The sequence below is a fragment of the Rhynchophorus ferrugineus genome, unplaced genomic scaffold (assembly GCF_030347505.1).
Source record: "Rhynchophorus ferrugineus isolate W39M unplaced genomic scaffold, kcgeb_rfMv2 rfM9, whole genome shotgun sequence".
NCBI lineage: Eukaryota > Metazoa > Arthropoda > Insecta > Coleoptera > Curculionidae > Rhynchophorus > Rhynchophorus ferrugineus.
This window is the reverse complement of record NW_027472588.1, coordinates 24,301,730-24,322,838: the sequence shown is the minus strand read 5'-3', so window position 1 is coordinate 24,322,838 and position 21,109 is coordinate 24,301,730. Positions and strand designations below refer to the sequence as shown.

General features: G+C 31.2%; 1 protein-coding gene across 1 annotated transcript in view; it reads left to right on the top strand.

Moving 5' to 3' along the window:
• The window catches only part of Zasp67 (Z band alternatively spliced PDZ-motif protein 67), a 32,515-nt gene that overhangs the window by 7,951 nt on the left and 3,455 nt on the right, over positions 1-21,109 (top strand). The window contains exons 12-15 of the mRNA XM_076413329.1: positions 1,616-1,900; positions 1,950-2,197; positions 8,458-8,639; positions 13,500-13,650. Coding sequence (XP_076269444.1) covers positions 1,616-1,900; positions 1,950-2,197; positions 8,458-8,639; positions 13,500-13,650 — 866 coding nt within the window. The remainder of the gene's footprint in view (positions 1-1,615; positions 1,901-1,949; positions 2,198-8,457; positions 8,640-13,499; positions 13,651-21,109) is intronic.

The following is a 21,109-nucleotide window of genomic DNA, read 5'->3' as shown; positions in this document are numbered from 1 at the left end:
ACCGCGTTTAAACGAACCAACATACTTGCAGATTATTGTTTTTAAAGGATATTAACTTAACATTTTAACGATGGTGGTATGAATTTTCATATACACTTTTATTTACAAATAATTAATATTTTTTACTACCACGCGAATATAATATTAAGAATCATAAAATGCGGTCATCGGTTCATAAATTCACCAGGTTTAGCGCATCTGAGTAACCAGAGATCGCGCCATGCGGGAATATTTTAAGGCATACATTAAAAAGAATAATTTAATAAAATATTTTATTTAAATATTAGTTAGTAATTATTTTAATACTATATTTAATTTTTAACGTACGTACAAGATATATTTTCACACATAATCATTGTCTAACTTAACAATTATTATTAAAGGTAATGAAATATGAAAGAAACTCCATAGACACCTAAAATTGGTATTCTTCAATATATTACATATATGTTAATGCCTGTAATGCACAGTCAATATTAATGAAAATATTTCAATTTTTACGTTTAATATAAAAGTATATGTAAAATTTGGAATTCCATTATTTTCCGTCACTTATCCACCAAACCAAAGAATATTTTATTATTATTTTTCTTATTGCGATATCCTACAGAAAATCAATTATATTTAAGTTTTAGTTAAATTAAGTGTTGTACATAATTTTGGTAATTAAAAAAAATCAATAAACAATTAACTAGAATGTATTTCAATACATTATGCATATACAGTTTCTTCTTAGTATTTTAGAGGTTGTATTGTTTGGTTCCCATCTGCATAAAGTCGAGGTCCCAGATACATTTGTTTCAAAATAATCTGCGGAATATATACTAACATTTTCAGTTCTTAAACCTCTTAATTTACTTCATTTGAAAATACATTATATAAGTGCTTACTTCTAAATAATTTTAAAGATTCTAAAATAGGCTGAATCAGAATCAGCAGTTGGATTCCAATATTGAACATATAGCCATCTTTTTGTTTTCGATAGGTTAAGGCAAATGATCTGTGAATTATTTATATTATTTATTTCGTTCCATATATCCAATTATCGCTGTGGACTTTAATTAGAAAATTGATATGAATTAATGTAATAATCAAACATCCCTGTCCAGAAGCTTGATATAGAAACTCATCAAAGATTCCCATCATTGTTTACGTTCTAGTACCTTTTCTGCAGTAGAGCAAAATCCTTTGCAAAAGAATGTACTTTATTTAGAGTATCATAATCTGAAAAACATCTTTTCTGTTTTTACGTTTAAACAAGTCATATTGACCTTAAATGCTATAAAAATGATACAAAAACCCACAAGATTAGAAAAGACTAAATATGACCTAATATGTTCTACAAAATTTTAGACAGAAGGGGAGAAATTTGTCGAAAATTTGAGAGCTCGAAACCAAAATTTTGGTTATGTTTTCATGAAGGATTTATTATTAAAATATGGAATATTTGATGCCATTATTGATGAATAGATACGGAGCTCTGTAAAGTTATTTTTTCAAGTTAATCTTATTTTTAAGATCTTATATAAATCTTGCATCTATTGAAACTCTTTTGGAAAGTTGTTTTATACATATGTGCAAGTTTATACTTCATCTAATTATAAAATATTTTCAGTTAAACCCACTCCTATAGACATCCACATAGATACACTGGATTCTGATTCGTTGCCTTTGGAGGAACAGTTGGCAGCAGTACAGAAACAGCTTTTGGCCCTATCAAACCTCCCGTCTGCCATTCAAGTAACTCTAGAGGCAGTTACCCAGCAACTGAATAAAATCGTCTCCGAAAAACTTCGTAATCAAGAAATAAATCATGACGACCATAATGATGATGGTGACGCTAACAGCGATGGTGAGGAAGTGAACAATGAAGAGATGAAAGAAGAAAATGAGGATAAAGGTTGGCATTGTGTACTATTGCGTAAATATTCTAAAATTATGATTTTTAGATAGTGTTGACGAAAATGGTTCAACCTCGGAAAACGCTGAGGAAGATATCACTGAAAATGAACCGGATGAAAACCACAATATTGACGAGCTGGACGAAGATTATAGTAATGATGAGAAGTTCAAAGACGAGAGTGATGAAGAAGCTAGAATAAATGCATGTAAAGAGGCTGATCCATATTATGGATTAACTGAAGAGGAAAAGGAAGCTAAAATTAAGGAAGAGCAATTATTAGCAAAAAAGCAAAAGGTAAACATTTTAGTTACAAAAATTGGTATTTAGATAATAAGTGCTTGCATGTATTCTGATCATTTTTTCACTTTAGGAAGGAATTTATTGAGAAGAATTGGTATAATACATATTATTCAAAACATTTTTCATGATGTTCTACAATATTTATTTCTGGCAACATAGCGATAACGTGTCCAAAAAATGATGTTGCCAAACCAATTTTGTTCTAGTTGAACAAATATTATTTAGAAGGTGTTATGAATGTTCCATTTCGGTGTTGATATAGATGGTTCTCTTAGGCTAACGATTTTTTGGCTTTCAAATTATCGTAGTAGATCCACGTTTCATTGCCCGTCGCAACACGTAATATTTAATTAATTCATATAATCGCATCTCATGTAAACGTCTGGAATCAGATTCATCAATTGCTAATCCCTCTGCAAGTTTTTGAGAGTTTGTGCTGGGTTTTCGCGAAATAAGTCTTGCAATTGTCCTGTAACTCTGTTGTAATTGACAATAAAACCATCATTCTTAAATTGTTAAAACCAAAACTCACATTTGGAATATTCCTATAACATTGTAACAATGTTTGATGGATGTCAGCAATAGATTTATTAAAATTACCCAAGAAAAGCGATGAATATCAAAAATGCTATTTTGACTTTTCTATGACTAGCGCCTATAAAGACACAAAACCATTGAGTGTAACAATAAGATTTTTCTCCAATAAATATTCCCGATCAAAATACATGCAAACAAATAATAAATAACTAACAACTTTGGATCTGGCTGTATTTTGCTTCTTAAATAAACAAAATTAATTTTAGTAGAACCTTTATAATAAGACATTTATATTAACTGTATATTTTATTCAAATATACCCATATTTCGCTAACTAATTATGAATTTATAATTATGATATTATCGTTTGAATTAATTTAAATATAAATGACTAAATTTTGCACAATTTATGAAACGATATTGACTTCTCAGGTTTGCGTACTTATCGTTCAACTCTATGCAGTTTTATTTGTACGCTATCTTAATATTTAAGTACGCTTTCCTTAATTGGGTTTAAACATAATGATGATAGTCTGTTTTTATAAGTGTCTAATAATTATACCTTTTATATATTTATTCCATTATTTCCATGAGCTCCAGCATCACGATGTTAATTTTATAGTTTTTTTTTGGTATATATAATGGGTAAATTAATTTATTCCATGGGATTTAAGAGTTTTTTTTCCACAGATATATAAATATATTTAAGTTTATAACAAATCTATTTGAACTCGATACATACTATGTCCAAAATAATATTAAATAGCGAGTCGCATCAACATTGACTTTTAGTTTATTTTGGGTTTGACATAGCAGTGTAAATGTTTGCTAGTGCTAAACTGTTTATCGTAATTTTATATTAAAACAATATAGTACGTAAAATGCATATATTATCCAAGGACTTAAATTCCAGTTAATTAAAGAGTCATAGACAATTTGAAATAGTTCTCCCTTAACTGTTCCCTCTGAAATAATGGTATTAATCTATGATAACATCGAGAACATAATATCTACACTCTTTTTTCAGACATTTTATTTTGAAAGCAGCCAACATCAACGTAATCTTGATTGAATTCTTGATCTAACATTTTATTGTTCTTCACTTTTTGAGATATTTTAGTGACAGTGCCCATATTAATATTCAGTGCATTTGCAACAGGCTAAAATATTTCCAATAAAATCCCAGCAACTTAGTGTCAATATTGACATCTATATCGCATTTTAATGACAGCGGGGTGTTTTCTCGTTCCTGTTCGAAGTAACTTATTAGATACGCAATCTATTTCTGACTTTAAGACGCCAAAGCAACAAAACACTAATGTTTTGAATAACGGTGTTTTGCCAGTTCACGCTATTTTTGACGGATTATACCTTTAGAGCTTTGTGAAAAATATAACGATTTTTTTAGATGCAGATTGAGTGTGTTGTTCTTTATAAATTATTGCTCCTCTTTTTTTGTTCGTTTCAACGACATTAATTGCTGTAAAATGATATGTTTTTCTGTTGTTTTGTCCAAGTCTTGAGAAAAATGTTCTTGTTGCCAAACAAGTGATAAGAATCAGAATATGTGAGGTGTATTTTATACTAATATAAATGGTTCTATAATGCAATGCTCTATTTAAATCTGAAGATGAAGGGAACAGCTCCGAAAGAAACATAGATTGACTCTGAATTTAAATGGTCGCATATTTCTCGAAAATTACCCAGATGAAGGACGACCAAAAATCTTACATAATTAGTTAGGGGTGCGGAAGCTATGTTCAAGATTGCATCCGGATTTACTGGATGCCGATCAAAGGTAAATGCGTAAATGATTTGTTAAATATGTCGGAGAGATAAATAATACAGCATACTTAGGGAGCGGGAGTGACATACATGTCGCCTTTAATAGTTCGAACCGAGATGTTCTAATCCTCTTTCACTTATGTTCGTTAAACTCATAATTCGTGTGATCAAGGTCGAGAAATCTAGATAGAAAGACCTATATGAAAAGTCACGTTGGTTCACTTAAATTGTAATTAGTGCAAATAATTAAAATGTAGTACGTTAAGTAAAATGTCTAGCGGAAATAGGCAGGTGTGGGCAACCAAAGCGAATTAGCAACAATAAACCAATAAAAGGGCTCCAACGCCACTTTGCTACGAGGGCTATCAAAGAAGTAGTAGACAAAGAGATAATTAATTACAAACAATATAATTATAAACTAAACTAGCTTAGACATTTTTTAATATATTTTCGTAGCAACCTTTAATGATTTTATGTAGCGATTTATCGCGATTGCACTTCAGAAAAGAAACAGCAGTTGAATTAATGGTGTGGTATGTGGTTGCGTTTATTGCAAAGATCATAGCTAACGTGTTACCTCTTGTTGTGTGTTAGTTTTGTTGATTTATTATCTTGAAAAATATAGAACAATAGAACAATAACAGTTTTATAGACTTGCTGGATATTAAAATTTGCAAGAACGGCCCTGCAACGAAGAAGAAAAATTATCTTTCATCTGAACACGGCTGTATTGATGATATGAATAATTCAGACTTTAGGATAGGGATGCCGAAAAACATCGATATATTTTTGACCGATATGTGGATATATCTATATTTATGTTAGCCGATGTTTTTCGATATTTAAAAAAAATTAAAGATATTTTTCCAACATTGTAAGAAATTTTTAATTATTTCTAATAAACTTTTAAAATTGTCACTTAATTTTATTGGTTTAGTGCATCTTGATACTTAGTATTAAATGTAACAGAAAATATCCACATAGTTTGGTTCGATATATCAATATTTTTATTTTATCTTAAAAATATTTATATAACTTTTGTAAAACATGAAAGACGCTTTTGCAGGTTGTTTCAAAAAGAATTTTCATTTTATTTCTCCGACATATTGATATTATTCGCTATGAATTTGTAAGCTCTATGAGATTGTATGTTGTTTGGACTAAAATATATTCTTCTATAATATAATTGGGCAAAAATATCGTAGTGATAAATTGTTTATACCAGTCTCTTATTTTTATTAAGGGTCATGGTGGTAGACATATACGAACACGATGCACAAAATCTATTTAGTAATTTCAAACGATACTTTCTATTGTATTTTGTATTATATTTTAAGCCAATATAAAAATCTAGTGTGTACAGTTTTACTTTCTGCCACCCAAAAATCTATTAAATTTTCTTTTGATCAAGAGCGAATCCAGAGCTATTGAACAACCTATTATCGTGTCGTGCATTTTAGACGGCAAAACTACGTTAATTCAGGTTTGAACTGGTTACTTAGTAAATGTAATTCTCACTGTCTAGACATTTAGCACTATTTGATTTCCAAGTTTTTAAAGTAGACTAACCAAATACCTGTTTTGAGGTCAAAGATCATCGTTCTTTAAAATACGTATATAACAGAATATAAAAGCATTATAGTAAAATAATTAGTTTTGAAAATCTTAGATATATGTTGTTTTTTTTTAATTCGTTTGTTTAGTTTTTCAAGGCTTTGTGTCTTAAGTTCAAAGTTACCTGTTTACCATTATTAGGTGCTTCCATGTATTATGATAATTTCCAGCTTTAGAAAGGTATTTATTGAGAAATAAAAATATTCTCCATCATTTTCTATAACTTTTTCCGTTCTTTCTCGTAATATGGCGTTACCGTGATATCATCATAATACCGATGATGGTTTGGGGACAATGGTGATGGCAGCCATTCAATAATTGATCCGTTTTAGCACTTCTACATCCATTACACTTGGTGCGGTATAACTTATCCAAAAAAAATCTCTTCGTTTTGCTTGGCAAGCAATTCCAATGTAGATATTTTTCTTCCTTTTGGATCATTTCCACTCTGGGTAAATATATGTAAACGGTTGACTCCTCAACCGCTAATTTATCTGAACGTTCCTTGAGAGATTCCCTTAAGTTCTCGGCTAATTTATAATATTGCTGAGTGGACTAAGAAGTAGTAACTAAGATTGAATTCTACGAAATCTACATATGCGGATTTCACATAAACAATAGGCTAGCTGCCAGTTGAATACTTTGATATGACACTGCACATTAAGCTCAAGTGGAAATATGATGTTAAAAAGAAGCGAGTAGTACTTTGTGTGACGCTTAACAAATGTGCTGGTTGCTTATCCGGTAATCTGAATTAACACTACATAATAAATTATTATTATTCAAAGTAATCTTGAAGCCAATATGCATCTACATTCTGCATACAGAAATCTGACGTTTACAGGATATAAAATGTCCATGGTGTATTAGAAATGAGGATATCCACAAATATTTAAGAGTACCAATGGTTAGCGAGGAAATTAAACGGCTTGCATTAAGGAAGATTGTGTGATTACAAAAAGGTCGTAGTACTGCAACTGCCCAGCAATGATGTACTTACTAGGAGGTTGAAGAGACAAAAACCCTTTGAACTAATATAGTTAGGTGTGAAAACTGTGCGTATTTTAGAACTATATAGAGTGCATCAATGGGGCTACATACATTAATTATTAAATAAGTTTAGGTCTTATATGTGCCAGGTGCTTTTGGATAAAAAAAAGATATGATAGAGTAGGAATGCCATGGGTTTCTAAAAATGTTGATGGATTTAGACAAAACCATCGAACTTAACTGTTAGGTTAGGTTGTTTAATGGTTATTTAAGTGTGCTTGTGTTTTGAGTTAATTATTCACTAAATCTTGCTGCACTGATATTTAAATGCTGCGAATATTTAATAGTTGAATGATATCAAACCTCATGAATATGTCCCAAGTTCAAGATAATCTACTGCATCGCGTGAAAAAGGTGATGCAGACTCTTTAAATGCCTTTTCAGTCGTTTCAACTGTTTCTAATAAAGCGTTTCTATTAGACCCCGTCAGATATCCAAAAGAATCTTCGTTAAGCGTATGTCTTGTTTGAGCGTCGATGTATTAGCTTGTCCCGACTATTTGCGTATAATGTTTTTATAAAAAATACATCCCCCCATATTTTCCCACAATAAGTTTTTTTTAATCAGTGACCAAAGTTGACATATGTACTGCTCCTTTTTTTTCATTTCCAATAATTTAGGTTGTTTTGATGAAATCCTGAGCAATTGTTGCATATTTATCCGGTAGGTCTTTAGTAGTTAGGTCTCTTTTAAAAGTATTGATGCTGTCCAAGGTATAGTTCTTCCTAAATCATTCTAAAGTGTAATAAAATTCTAGAATAAACCAAAATCATTAATTCTGAAACCTTTCAACTATCAATTATACCTATATATGTGCTGTGAATATGAGTTATCATCAGCTATCCTAAGAGGCTCTGCAACTTACATAGACTTATCTTTTCGTGTCCTAATATTCCATCGTTTTGGAACCAAAAAATATAGTTATTCTAAGTATAAACTCAAATTAAGTTCAAAGAAAATATCTGTAAGTACTATGTTATATATGTAATTTAGAGTAAAATATAAAACGCTGTATTGATATAATCTTCCCTGAAAGAAGTCCTAATTACTTAACAAATTGGCAATTAAATGTTTTGTTGTTATCAAGTTAGATCTATTAAAGTATTTAGGCGGCGATGTTTCATTAATGTTTTCGTAATATATTGGGTGTAATCCAATCAATATTACGCGCTAATATATTGGATCATAAATTATTTGGTTATATATCAGATCTTAGTAATAGTTATATTCAGTTTAACTTTTTTGCTTTATACGTACGTGTGCAATAGCAGGAAGAAGAAGAACGACGGCTAATGGACTGGACTCAGAGACCCATTATATTGCCTGGCGGTCGGAAATGGTGTGATCCAGAAGATACCATTCCTAAATACCGTACTTTGAAGATGTCTGATGAGAAGATTTGCAAAACTATTGAAGATTATTCCGAAGTTCTCGTGGGAAAGACCAAAGGGTAGGCAGGACGAGTAGTGAATGGGTTTTAAAATGGGCTTGTTTTTTCAGGTCAACCAATGGAACAGGGTGTGGCCATGGGGTGATAAAGTGAAACCGATTTACAGGTAGGATAAAGGAAGTCAAATTTAAGAAATATAAACATTATAAATAATAATAATAATAACATTAAGATATATTGCAGATATTTTAGAATATTTCAGTTTCAAATTTTTTGTATTCCTTCATTAATGTTTTTATTTCTAAGAACAATATTTTAATTATAAATTTTTAGAACTTAACTAGAATTTATATTTTATTAAAATAATAGAGTAAAATTAGTAATGAGCACTTTCATAATTCAAATTTTATAATTTTCTGCCTATTATTTAAAAAATATGTGATAATGTTATATAATACTAATATTAAAAATTCAGTTATATTACTAATTTTTTATTTAAAACTCTTAGTGTCCAGTGGGTAATAAGCATATCTTACCATTACAATATATACATAACATGTAAACAATCACTTCATTAAGTGATCTATAGTGTAAAATATTAACTTAATTATTTAATCCTATTCTAAATGTTATTTTAAAGTCTATATATGTCCTATAAACAGATTAGATGGTGTTAAACATTTTAGTTTACACACTTCACTATCACCTCGCACATTTAGCTAATTTATGAGCACACTGGGATGCACTAGTACTATTTTAAAGTACTTAAGACAAACATATCGAATTATACGAGTTAGGGCTTCTAAAGGGATATCGCGTTGTATAACATCACTGGATATATGGTATGGAGCATCGACAATGCCACGGAACACATATACAATGGCACAGTTTGTTTTGTTTTCGAACCTGGTATGACGGCTATATTAGACTTGCTAGCAATACCGCACAGTTGGATTCAATATGACCAAAGATACTAAAATGGAAATAAGTTTATTGAAAGTAATCTCAATGGTTTAGTTAAGTTTCATTAATATATTATGATTACATATATTCAGATCAGCGATTTTTGTTTGAGAATATGCGAGGTATCAATGTAATCAGGTAAACCGAAATTATAAATTCAATGCTTTTTATATTTCTCTACATAAAATAATAACATGTGGGGCAAGAGTCGCTACCATTTTGATTGCGCGCCATCTTCGTTATGTGACGTTTAGCTCAGTTTTGATTTAACCATTGTGTTGTGTAGACATCCATATTTTATTATGAATAAATATACGCCATAAGAACGAGCAGAAATAGTGACAATATTGATTGAAAATAATCGTTCCATTATTGCCGTTCAACGGAAATATTGTGTCAAAAATATCTTAATCGTCCAGGCCCTTATAAAACCACAACTTATCGTTTACATGCGATTTTTCGACAGAACGAAACAACAGCAGATAGGCCTCGTTCTGGAAGACAACAGATGTCTCGTAACGCTGAAAATGTGGCTCTGGTGCGCGATGGTGCTTCAGAGTCTCCAGAAACATCAATTCGGAGACGTGGTTCCCAGTTACACATTTCTGCAAGCAGTATAAGGCGAATGTTGAAATCTGATTTGAAAATATTCCCGTACAAAATTTAGTTAGTCCAAGAATTACTACCGAGAGATCCTGAGCAGCGAGTTGAGTACAGTAATGCAATCTTAAGGCTGTCTGATAAAAGTGAAGATTTTTCGTCTAAATTGATAATGAGCGATAAAGTCAATTTTCTTCTCAGTGGCCACGTTAATAAAAAGAACAGTCAGTGTTGGGGAACACAGAATCCTCAGTTAATTTATGAAACATCATTGCATTCACTAAAAACAACTGTATAGTGTGTTATTCATGCTGGAAACATCATTAGTCTCTATTTTTTTGAAAATGATCAATGTGTTGCAGTTACTGTTACTTTTAAACGGTACCAAGACATAATTCGAAATTTTCTTGTGCCTGAAATGGAAGAGCAAGGACTAGAGGACATGTGGTTTCAGCAAGATGGGGCTACAAGACACACAGCTCGTTCAACAATTCAATTATTGAATGGCGTTTTACCACGAAGACTAATTTTGCGAAGTACGATTTAGCATGCCAGCCGGATCTTAGGATATAACAGCACCAGACTTTTTTTATGGGGTTTTTTAAAATCAAAAGTTTATGTGAAGTCCCAAACAATTCAACGTCTTAAAGACAATATTCGTCACGAAATTGAAGAAATTCCGTCTAAGATATTGCAGGATCTCGTAAATATACATTAAAAAGAGCCGAAAGTTGCATAGCGAGTCGCGGTCACCATTTAGCCGATATAATTTTTCAATCAAAACCAAATAAACTTTTATGAGAACCAAACTTATTTATCTTTCCTTTGAGCAATGTTGGGCAAGTTTGAGCAAAATGGTAGCTGGACTTTTGCCCTACGGTGTAGTTTCAACATTTGGGCAAGATATTTATGTAGCGCATTGTGACTGACAATGAAATATTCAGGAGCATAAGGCCTTGTTTTATCAGCAAAGTATAGCGTATTACGTACTAAAACCGAATCGAATTATTACTGCAGGTATCTAGCGATGAGGATTGATACAAAAAAGACAATCAGTAGCGAGTAATAGATGCAAAGTTGGCCTTTTACATGATAAGGCTAGACCGCATGTTGAAAGAGTTGTGGAGGGTAACCTGTTGTAGCTCGCTATGTTACTAGAAATATGCCAAAAATATATAGGAACTAAACGGAAAATATTTTGACCATATATTTCGCGAAGTCTACATAGAAATGGAAATCTTACCTTAATCAGCATAATAACCAGACATTGATCCCTTTATTTTACTAAAACTTGTTTCAGTCAGTGGTCCACAGCTCGGTTGATTCTAATGAAAATTTAATTAATATTTTTTATTGTGGGATTTGTACGCTATAGGTTTGATAGCAGTAAATGTTTATGGGAAACAATGCTGAAATTACCTGTTATAGTATTGCTTTCTCAGAGATGTAACATAAATGATTTACGTGTTTAGTGAACATTAAGAATTATTTATATTTCGCAAAAAGAAAATTTAATAACAGATACATTTTTAAGATTTACAAAGAGATTTTTTAATTTGACTGGGTATTAAAAGGTGAGCTGTTTATCGAAAAAATATTGATTAATTCAGATTTGGAGACTGAACTTGCGAAAAACCGACTGTTAGTCCATACATCCTTGATTAGCTGGGTTCACATAAATTTCTGTCATAAAACTGCCAAAACTCGTTTGGAAATATTACCGAAAACCTTTGATTTCACCAGTGATATTGCGGTTAATGAAAAGAAACTCAATTCATATAAATTACAACTAAACTCAAAAAAATCACCAAGGCGTTGACGGAAACTACAAGCCTATGTTAGTGTATATTAATCGCATCCGGTAAATTTCTAACCAAAATCATGTTGAAGCCTCACTTTACCTTACCCTAGCTTTACTTTTCAGTATGTAACATTTTGTCGAATTTTGCACAAACCTTTTTTCAGTGCGCTGAAAAGTCTGAATTTGTACGAACTAAATTGTACTTATTGATCAATTTCGCCACTGAAGCTTATGGGGTTTTCATTCACCTTTCACTCAACGGACATGACCAGAATATTGCATCTGCATCTCTCGATTCTGTCCATCTGTGCGTTGATTAATATAATTATTGTCACATGTAGAGTTTGCCAGTAGCAGTGCCTCGGTAACATGATTCAAAGCCATACAACTGTAATTGCTCTAATTGGATCCCATTATGATTTAGTAGCAGGCGTCATTACTCAATATTTTAACCATGGCTTTTCTTATAATAATTTATATCTTAAATCTAAATGAAATACTTACTATTAAAATTGCATTTGGGAACTGCCTTTTAGTTAAGCAATGATATCCAACATTAGGGTTAATAATCTTCTAGTCAGTCTGAAATGCAAATAATAAACCGTCCTGCTCGAAAATTTCGTGTAAGATATTATAAGAGGGTTCCTGAAGTTCATTATTATTTATTTTTAAAAACTGCTTCTGCGCCAGAGTAGAATCATTTAAAAACTATTTCATTATATTCGAGCTTTCATATCGTGAAAAATAACACCCAATTATGCTTTTATATTTAAACAAATAATATTTACCTTGATTTCTATAAAAAACATATAAAAATAACAACAAATTTTCTTGCAATTACACACGAAAATAGAGAAAAAAACCTGTCACTAAATTTCAAATCAAATTACAATTTTTTTACGTCCGGTCGTCTAGTGATTCGGACTCGTAAAACATACTTAAGGCTGTGCAAAATTAAGTTCCCGTTCTATATTTCTATATTTTGTGATTCTAACTTTCGACGCGAAATATTATTTCTTTGACCTTTCGAAACTATCCCCGACCATTTGTTTCGCCTAAATTAGTCATTACTACGTGCATTAAAAACAACTGAAGTACTTCATCTGCAGATTTTTTCAAATTAAGGAAGTAAAATGAAAAGTTCTCTACATATGACGATTATTAAATTCAAAATTCAAAGAAGAGAATGTAAATAATATGTAATACTGATACAAAACATTTGAAGCTTATATTGTTATGATAGGTATTTGTATATCTAAAGCAACTAATTTTGTTTATCGTTTCTAAATTACCATACAAGCTTTTAATAATAAATTCGGTTTCTTCTAAATAGCTAACATTTATAAGGTTTATATTTCTTTCTATATGTGGTTTGTTTGAATGAGGTCATGACATTTATAGTATCCAGTTCCAGGGAAGCGAACTGTTATATGGTTCCCAGTAAGGCTCTTAACAAATTCGTAAGTACATTTTATAGTTATTATTTAAACAATGAGTGACTTTATATAAAAGCATAATTGAAAACGAAAACTTTCATTTTCTTTCTTTTTTTCCAGCATAAACTTCCTGAAGTATCAGCCACCGCCGAAAAATCTGGATTATCTGCAGAAATCCGAAGTGTACCGCCTAGTTCATGGAATGGAGCCACCGTTGAGGGGTGTGGGAGCTCGCGCTGAGAAAATTCTGTCGGAAAATGATTATTATAGAGTAGGTATAGAAATATAACAAAAAATTTTAAAAAATCAACCATTTTTGTTTAATAAGCAACAAAGTCATATGGTCTTTTTTCAAATTTATTTATTAAAACTAGTTCACAACCAACAATTAACCTTAACTTGATTTAACCTACTAACACACAACTACAAATAAGACATTTTCCTCTGAATCACTTACTGTTCTAACATGTGCAAGATCAGAAGGTTTTTTCCGTTTAAGATGTCACATTATGCACATTTAAAAGGCTAGACGTTTTCGTATGGACGTGAGTCTTCTTTGATGGGAATCAGAAAATCTGATAGTGTCCGTAACCATCTCAATGTCTAGGTCGCGATGAAGGTCACAAACGTTTACATACCAAGGCACATTTACGAGACAATTAAGCGTCTTTTTTTGGAACCTCTGAATCACCTGGACATTGGAGTCACTGGTGCACCCCCACAGCTAAGTTCTATAGCTCCACAGTGGTATCAGCATCTGCTGATTAAGATTAGCTTGTTGTAAGTTGATAGCTCGGAGGTTCGGCCGAGCAACCAATACATTTTCCTGAACTTGATGTTGAGTTCATTGTTTCTTTTCTATATGCTTCTTCCATCTCAGCTTCGGTATCCAGGGTCATGCCTAGACATTTTGCCATGGAATTGTTGCCATATAGAATTTTCATGCCGTTAACAAAAACATGTTTCGGCATGATCCTTTTATTTGTGATTTCAATTTTGCTGCCTTTAGTATAATTCGCCATTTTTTAGTTCAGAAAGTAGTAGTTGTGCCATATAATGTTGTGGGGAGATCACTGATGTCACTGTCACTTCCTGTATGTTCCTTCATGCTTAATACGGAAATATTGATTAATGAAATAATATTTTAGTAGCAGGCATTTAAGAATTTAAGCATTTCTAGCTTAGGGATAAGTGACTTTATTTTATATAGGAGGTCTTCATGCCATATTCTGTCATAAACCTGTGCAACAGCAAGAAAGACAGCAGAGTACACTCATTTATTTTCTAGAGATTTTTCAATTACATCTGTATTAAATGGGTATTCCTGAAACCAAACTGGTGAGATGGTATCAGCTTTCTTTGCTCGTTCCACAATCTGTTTCTCATAAATTTTAGACATGACTGGCAATAAAGAAATAGGGCGATACGATTCAACTTTATTTAGTTTTTTTTGTCAGGTTTTGGTATCATTATGTTTTCAGCAGCTTTCCATGCATCTGGTAAAAAGTTTAACTTAATGCAAGCATTAAACAGGTTGGAAAACAGGTTAACTGAACCAAAACCTTCTTCCGAGTCTTTTAAGGATCTCCCCCGTAATAAGGCCATAGCCTGATGATTTTTTTCAAATTAAAGTGATACTTAATTTCTTCTGAAACTTACTTAGGACTAACGGTTGCAATCCTCTCAGAACAGTTAATGAGACTGAGGCATGGTGGAATATCATCCCCTTGGTTTGGATGGAACCTTTCCTCTACCTATTCTGCAAATATATTTGCTATTTCAAAATTAATTAGGGCCCATCAGGCTTTCCAGTAGGAGACACTTGAGCTACGTGATGTTTAAAATAGTAGCCTTCTAGAGTCTTGTGGTCATACGGATTTTTAGTAAATTGCTTTCAAAATCAACGTTATAATTTATTGTAAAAAACACGATTCTAATCTAGTAAACCTTTGATAGTAATAAAAGACATAAATATTTACTTCTAATAATAATATTTATTAAGACTCTTAATTCTCAAGGAAAATGTAAGACACCTATCCGCATCTGTGGGAAAGTGCCCACACGCTACGGATAAAGTATATGGACGTCAGAAGCTTAATTATCTACACACAGATCGCATGTAAATACTTTTAAAGCTGGTGTAGGATTTCTGCCACAAAGACCAAGGCCACATTGTACACTCAATTCACACTTCAGCCGTATCTCCGTACTTTTCTCGACATAATGGACAGCAACACTTGCTATTAATTTATTTCTTTATTTATTTTTGTTATATTCTCTAGTTATAGTATCTTTCTTAATATCGTTCCTTTTCTTTAGCTTGGTTTAGGTTTCCATGTTAATTTTTGGGTTTCTTAGATTTTCGATCGATTTCTATTTGTTTCTCTTCTAATATATCTTTTTTTCATACCTCCAAAGGACGTACTTTGGCCCCTAATAACAGGGAAGAAAGTTAAACATTTACTCCCTGTGAGAAGTACACCCGCTATAACGGCGGGAGGAAAAAAGTTCTTATGCGTATTTATATTCGTAACTAGGGACTATTTATTCTGTCGCTACCACAAATTGTTTACCGCTGTCATTAACGTTGCTACCTCTAAACTTAAAAATAATCATCAATGTTGTTTTATCGTTAATCATCTAATTAATCCACGGACAAGGAAGATGTTATACGAAATTTTGATGCAGAAGCGCGATTGATAATAAATACAGATACGTTGCCGAAGAAGTTTATTGATGTCGGGGGCAGGGATCAAAAACATGCTCATTAAATTTTAAAGTTAAATTAATAACGTACTTTCGAAAGGAAAAAAAAATCGTATACACCACACGGGCCAAAAGTTGAAATCTCGTCCCTGCTCGGCTTCACCTCGGGAATCATGAAGAGCAGAGTCGAAAATCCAAATTTTGGCCCTTGTGGTGTAATGTACTATTAAATGAACTTTTAGTTATTATTTTCGAGTAGTTGGTATTTTTCTAGTGTGTCTGCATGTGAGTTGCTTTTGGTAATAAGGTCATATTAACTAAAGGAATATGATACTCACAACTTTTACTGTTATTCAAATTCTACAGAGAACTGAAGGTGGAAATATTTGTGGTTCGTGGTTCTTTCTGTCTTATCCATTGAATCTGTTGTGTTGTATTAGCTACACATTGGATGGCCTGGTGTGGGGAACCATTGAATTTATTGTAAATTGGCCGATGTAAACACAATAAATTATTGCGCAACAGATGCAACACACACAGTTTGATGGATTCAAGTTTTTTGAGTTTCTGCTGCATCTTGATCAAGATCAAAGGAGCTTGAAGGTAGATTTTGAAAGTAGTGTCATCATATCTGTAACGGAGGATGGTGTAAAAACTGCTTCTGTACGCAGAATGTTTTGAAAGTTTTCCAGTAACCCTGGGTGTTGAAGCTGTGTTAAATATATTAGGCTCTTTTAACTTTTAAAGGGTTCTCTTTGTCTAGCATCATAGCTTTTTGGGCTTTACATTTTCACCAGTCAAATTACGCCACATAAACCTATTCGTTTTTTGTCTGAAAAGCAATGAAACAGATATGTGGTAATAGTTCGAAATGATATTTTCATTCAATTCAAGTGGTAATAATTTCCCCTCTTTGTTTGTCCTTTCTATTGCATGTAAACGACTGGAAAAAGTTAATTCATCAGTTTCTAAGTTGTGTGAAATTTGTTTTAGAATTTTTAAAGTTTGGGTTTTAGAGTTATAAACCATTTTCGTTTATATTTTTAAAAATTATTTATATAGATTCTTCGCATTCTCATACAGAATCAAAATAATTGCAAATATCTAATAGAAACACATTTTTAGAGTTGGTGTGCATTTCTCTTAAATCTATTATTAATTATTAGAAGTTTTAAATGATATCTCATTAAGGACACATACAGTTTGCAATTAGGAAGTTAATTTTGTATGAATCAAGGGATAATTCCTACTTTTTGTGATCTTCCGCAATCTTCTTAATAAAATCAATTTATTGCGTGCTGAATAACCCATACTTGATCTATAGTTTTAATTTATTCGTATATTGAAAGTACAGTGGCGATGTCTGGTGGTTGGTCAGATATTTTTTTATTTATTTTGTAACACATAACCCAAAATTATTGTGTGAAAAATATAGGTAATTCATGTATTTTATGAAATAATTATGTTCAGGAAAATCTTACTTCAATTTTAGGTTTAGTACAGTTAATTAATTGTTTAAAATGACTAGTTACAATCATTTTCGTATGTTTTAAAATAATATAGACATCAGATTAACCAATGGGCTGTGAATGGGACTACCCATTTTCGGCTTTAGGTTCCTGCTGAGTTTTTGTGTTATCCTTTTTTGTTTTTTCTCTTATCCTGTGTTTTATCACTCTTGTTAACTGTCTAAACATCTTTAAATTTTTAATCAGCTGTATCGTATTACGAATGTAATTGAGTAAAAAAGGGGATATGTTTAGAGCTGTTTTTCTAGGCGTCGCCCAATTCTTTTGCTAAAGAGATTATTCTGCATTCGAACATAGAACTGGATAACAAGCTCAAGTACTCTAAGCAGGTTAAATAGAAAGGAAAAGAACATGAACAAAAAATGGTACCGTTGTTTAGACGACAATCCGGATTACCACTTCAGAACAAATTGTTATTATATAAAAATATTTTGAAGCTAGTGTGAACTCACACGGTATGCCACTACGAATTTGTATACAGAAATCCAATACAAATATTACCAAATACATTGAAAAAGAGTTGATAATTTTTTGTTATTATATTTTAAAGTCTCCTTTTACCAACTATGGGTTTATCTGGACTAGACCAACAGTTTAACGTGGGCTCCTAACCACGGTCCTCAGCATTAAGCCTACCGACTGGCGAGTAACTAACTTTAGAAGTCATCCCAGAAGACATCCGGTCTTACCCAGACTGGTTACTGGCGTGATTAGGATCATTTTCATTTTCCTATACACTCTTGCCAAGAACAATCACAAATTTTAAACAATCACAAACATAAATTTACGACCATGCCCCAGCAGGATTCGAACCCCCTTTACCACTGCGCCACCAAGCCCGATTTTGATAATTTTGTTTATTAAAAAATAATTACAATTAAATACCAAAATGTACTTATTCTATAAAATTAAGTGCCAAAATACACTAAATATTATAGCTAAATACGATTTTAAAGGCTTATTAAATTTAAATAATTTTTTTTATAATTTTTAAAAAATATAATTTTTTTTTTTTGAAAAAATATCGAAAAAATATCAGCTTACAAAAATATCGAGTTAGTTTTTTAGTATAGTTTTTTTACTTTCTCTCAGAGTGCAAGTTCAGTAGACTAAGTAAGTGAATTAAGTAGACTAAGCTTAAGTATACCAAACATATAGTTAAAAATTTATTACTCTATGTATTATGTATATACATAATATATCATTTATTTATCATGTGTACTCTATGTATATATTCAGTAAGCACTTTCAAGAAAATAAACACGCGTTAAAAACAATATATTGTTATAACGGCAATTTTCTTATTGTTATAATCGCAAATCTTTAATAGCTCTATATATAATTTATATTGTTTAAATTATCTGAATTGTATAACCGCAAATATAAATAGATGCAAATCACTGTACTCTTTCATGTTTGTTGTATTTCAGTATAATTTTGAAAGGCAAATCAAGATATCAAATATTTTGCGGATAAAACTTTCCAAGATTTCTTATAATTCCCGGGTTCTTATTGGGTGATCGCTTTTATGCGTAATAGTTACGATGAAATATCATTTATTATTTGTATTTGTTCTATAGCATTTTTAAAAGAATTACGTTTAGCCAGTATTGGTAGATTTTCAAATAATTTTCCTGAGTAATTTTTTCTAATATTTTATGAAAAATATTTATTACATTATTAGAATTTGATTTGATTAATTTATTTTAATATTCATTGGTTTAAGTATTAAGTAAGTATTTTATATAGATATTATATAATTAGATACAATAAATAATAATCATATATAAAAATAATGGTTTAAAAGTGAGGGACATGTATAAAATTGTTTAACATGTAGTAAGTATAAAAATTAAGACGTCTATGAAACTATAAACGATCTATAAAATAATTTAAATACAGTAAAATAAACATTAATAAACAGTTATATACACTGAAGAATAAAATATGTTAATAAAATTAGTACATATCCAATTAATTCAAATTAGTAGTCATAATTAAAATATATGTTAATATCAGTCCTTTTTCAGGAACGATGTTAAGTTGTTTAGCTCTGTATTTGATGAGTGTATCTCTTATCTTCGATGAGGGTTTAATTCTTATGCCAAAATACAGTGTTCTCTATTATTGAGTCCTATCTCACTTCGCGAATGGCCACACCTAAGAGTGGTGATTCAATTTACCGTATAATGACCATGAAAGTTCTGCACCTGCTATATTTTCGTAATTGCTGATTGTACATTGATGAATTCAGTATTATTCTTTTCTTAATTTGGGCGAATAAGTTTCGAATCTTCCGTGAATTGAGTTAGTTCTTGGAGAGTTTTGATCAATATATTAATTATTATTGTAGAAATTAGGAGAAAATGTTACTTTTTGTCTGTTTTAAATATTGCGGAACTTGGAATAAGAGTCACGATATTTTTTCTATCGAATACTAGGAACAAGTAATAAGGAAACAATTTCTGAAACTGAGATAGATTTTCTTTGGTCTAGAGTGAGTTGGGGCTTTTTATGAGAAGCTCTGACATTTCACCTTCGCAATTTATGTTCTCCACTGGGATTGTTTGAAACAGGATTCTTTGAATTTGTAGTAAAATTCAGTAAAATTGATGAAATGATAAATTTATAATTCAATTAACTTGTGTAAAGAATGTAAGAAAAAAAGATAACGCGATTCCACGTATGTACGAATCGCACAAAACCGAAATTATGAACATATATTCGTTATGGGAAAATATTTAGTTGAAACCTACATAGAAATTTGTATTTTGGCGATCTGGCATAATCCATGAATTTAAACTAAATCTATGAATATATTCATAGAACACAAGGTGTATACTATAAGAAAGTTTACGTATTAGTTTATATTGGCTGATCTTGTCTACTATTTTTAGTATATTCTCCAGTATTCGAGGTTTCCGCTACTTAAAAATATTTAAAAGTAGTTCACTCGGAAATGGATGAACGTTCGAAAAGGTTGGTACAACAATGAAATATTAAAAATTCGGGAGACGATGGTTATCACTAATGATAGAAAACGTGGAGAGGGTTACTTGTTCTGCTCGTGACGATTCGAATATTTTAAGTTAGAAAGTGCTTTAAATGTAGATAGATCATTATTACACCATATTTTGCACAAATACTTATAGTTGTTCCCTTATTTTATTTAATTGATGCTCCATTACATAATTCAGAGACTTGCCAAGTTGCTGCAAAGAAACAGTTGAGGGAACGTTGGAGGTTCCTAGCATTTTCAGTGATTTGATAGTGAACCATTTAAGATAAGGATATTATGAAATGGAGAATTCTAAAAATATATACATATAGTGGCCCTATAAATTGGTTTCCAAGGATTTTTTTAATTTTAAGTTTTATTGTAAAAAATCTGCTTAATTTTTTATTAATAATTTAATATTTTTAATTATTGATATACCCATTTCTTTGGTATCTTCGTAAGAAGTGAAGTGCTGCTCATACATATGACGATTTATA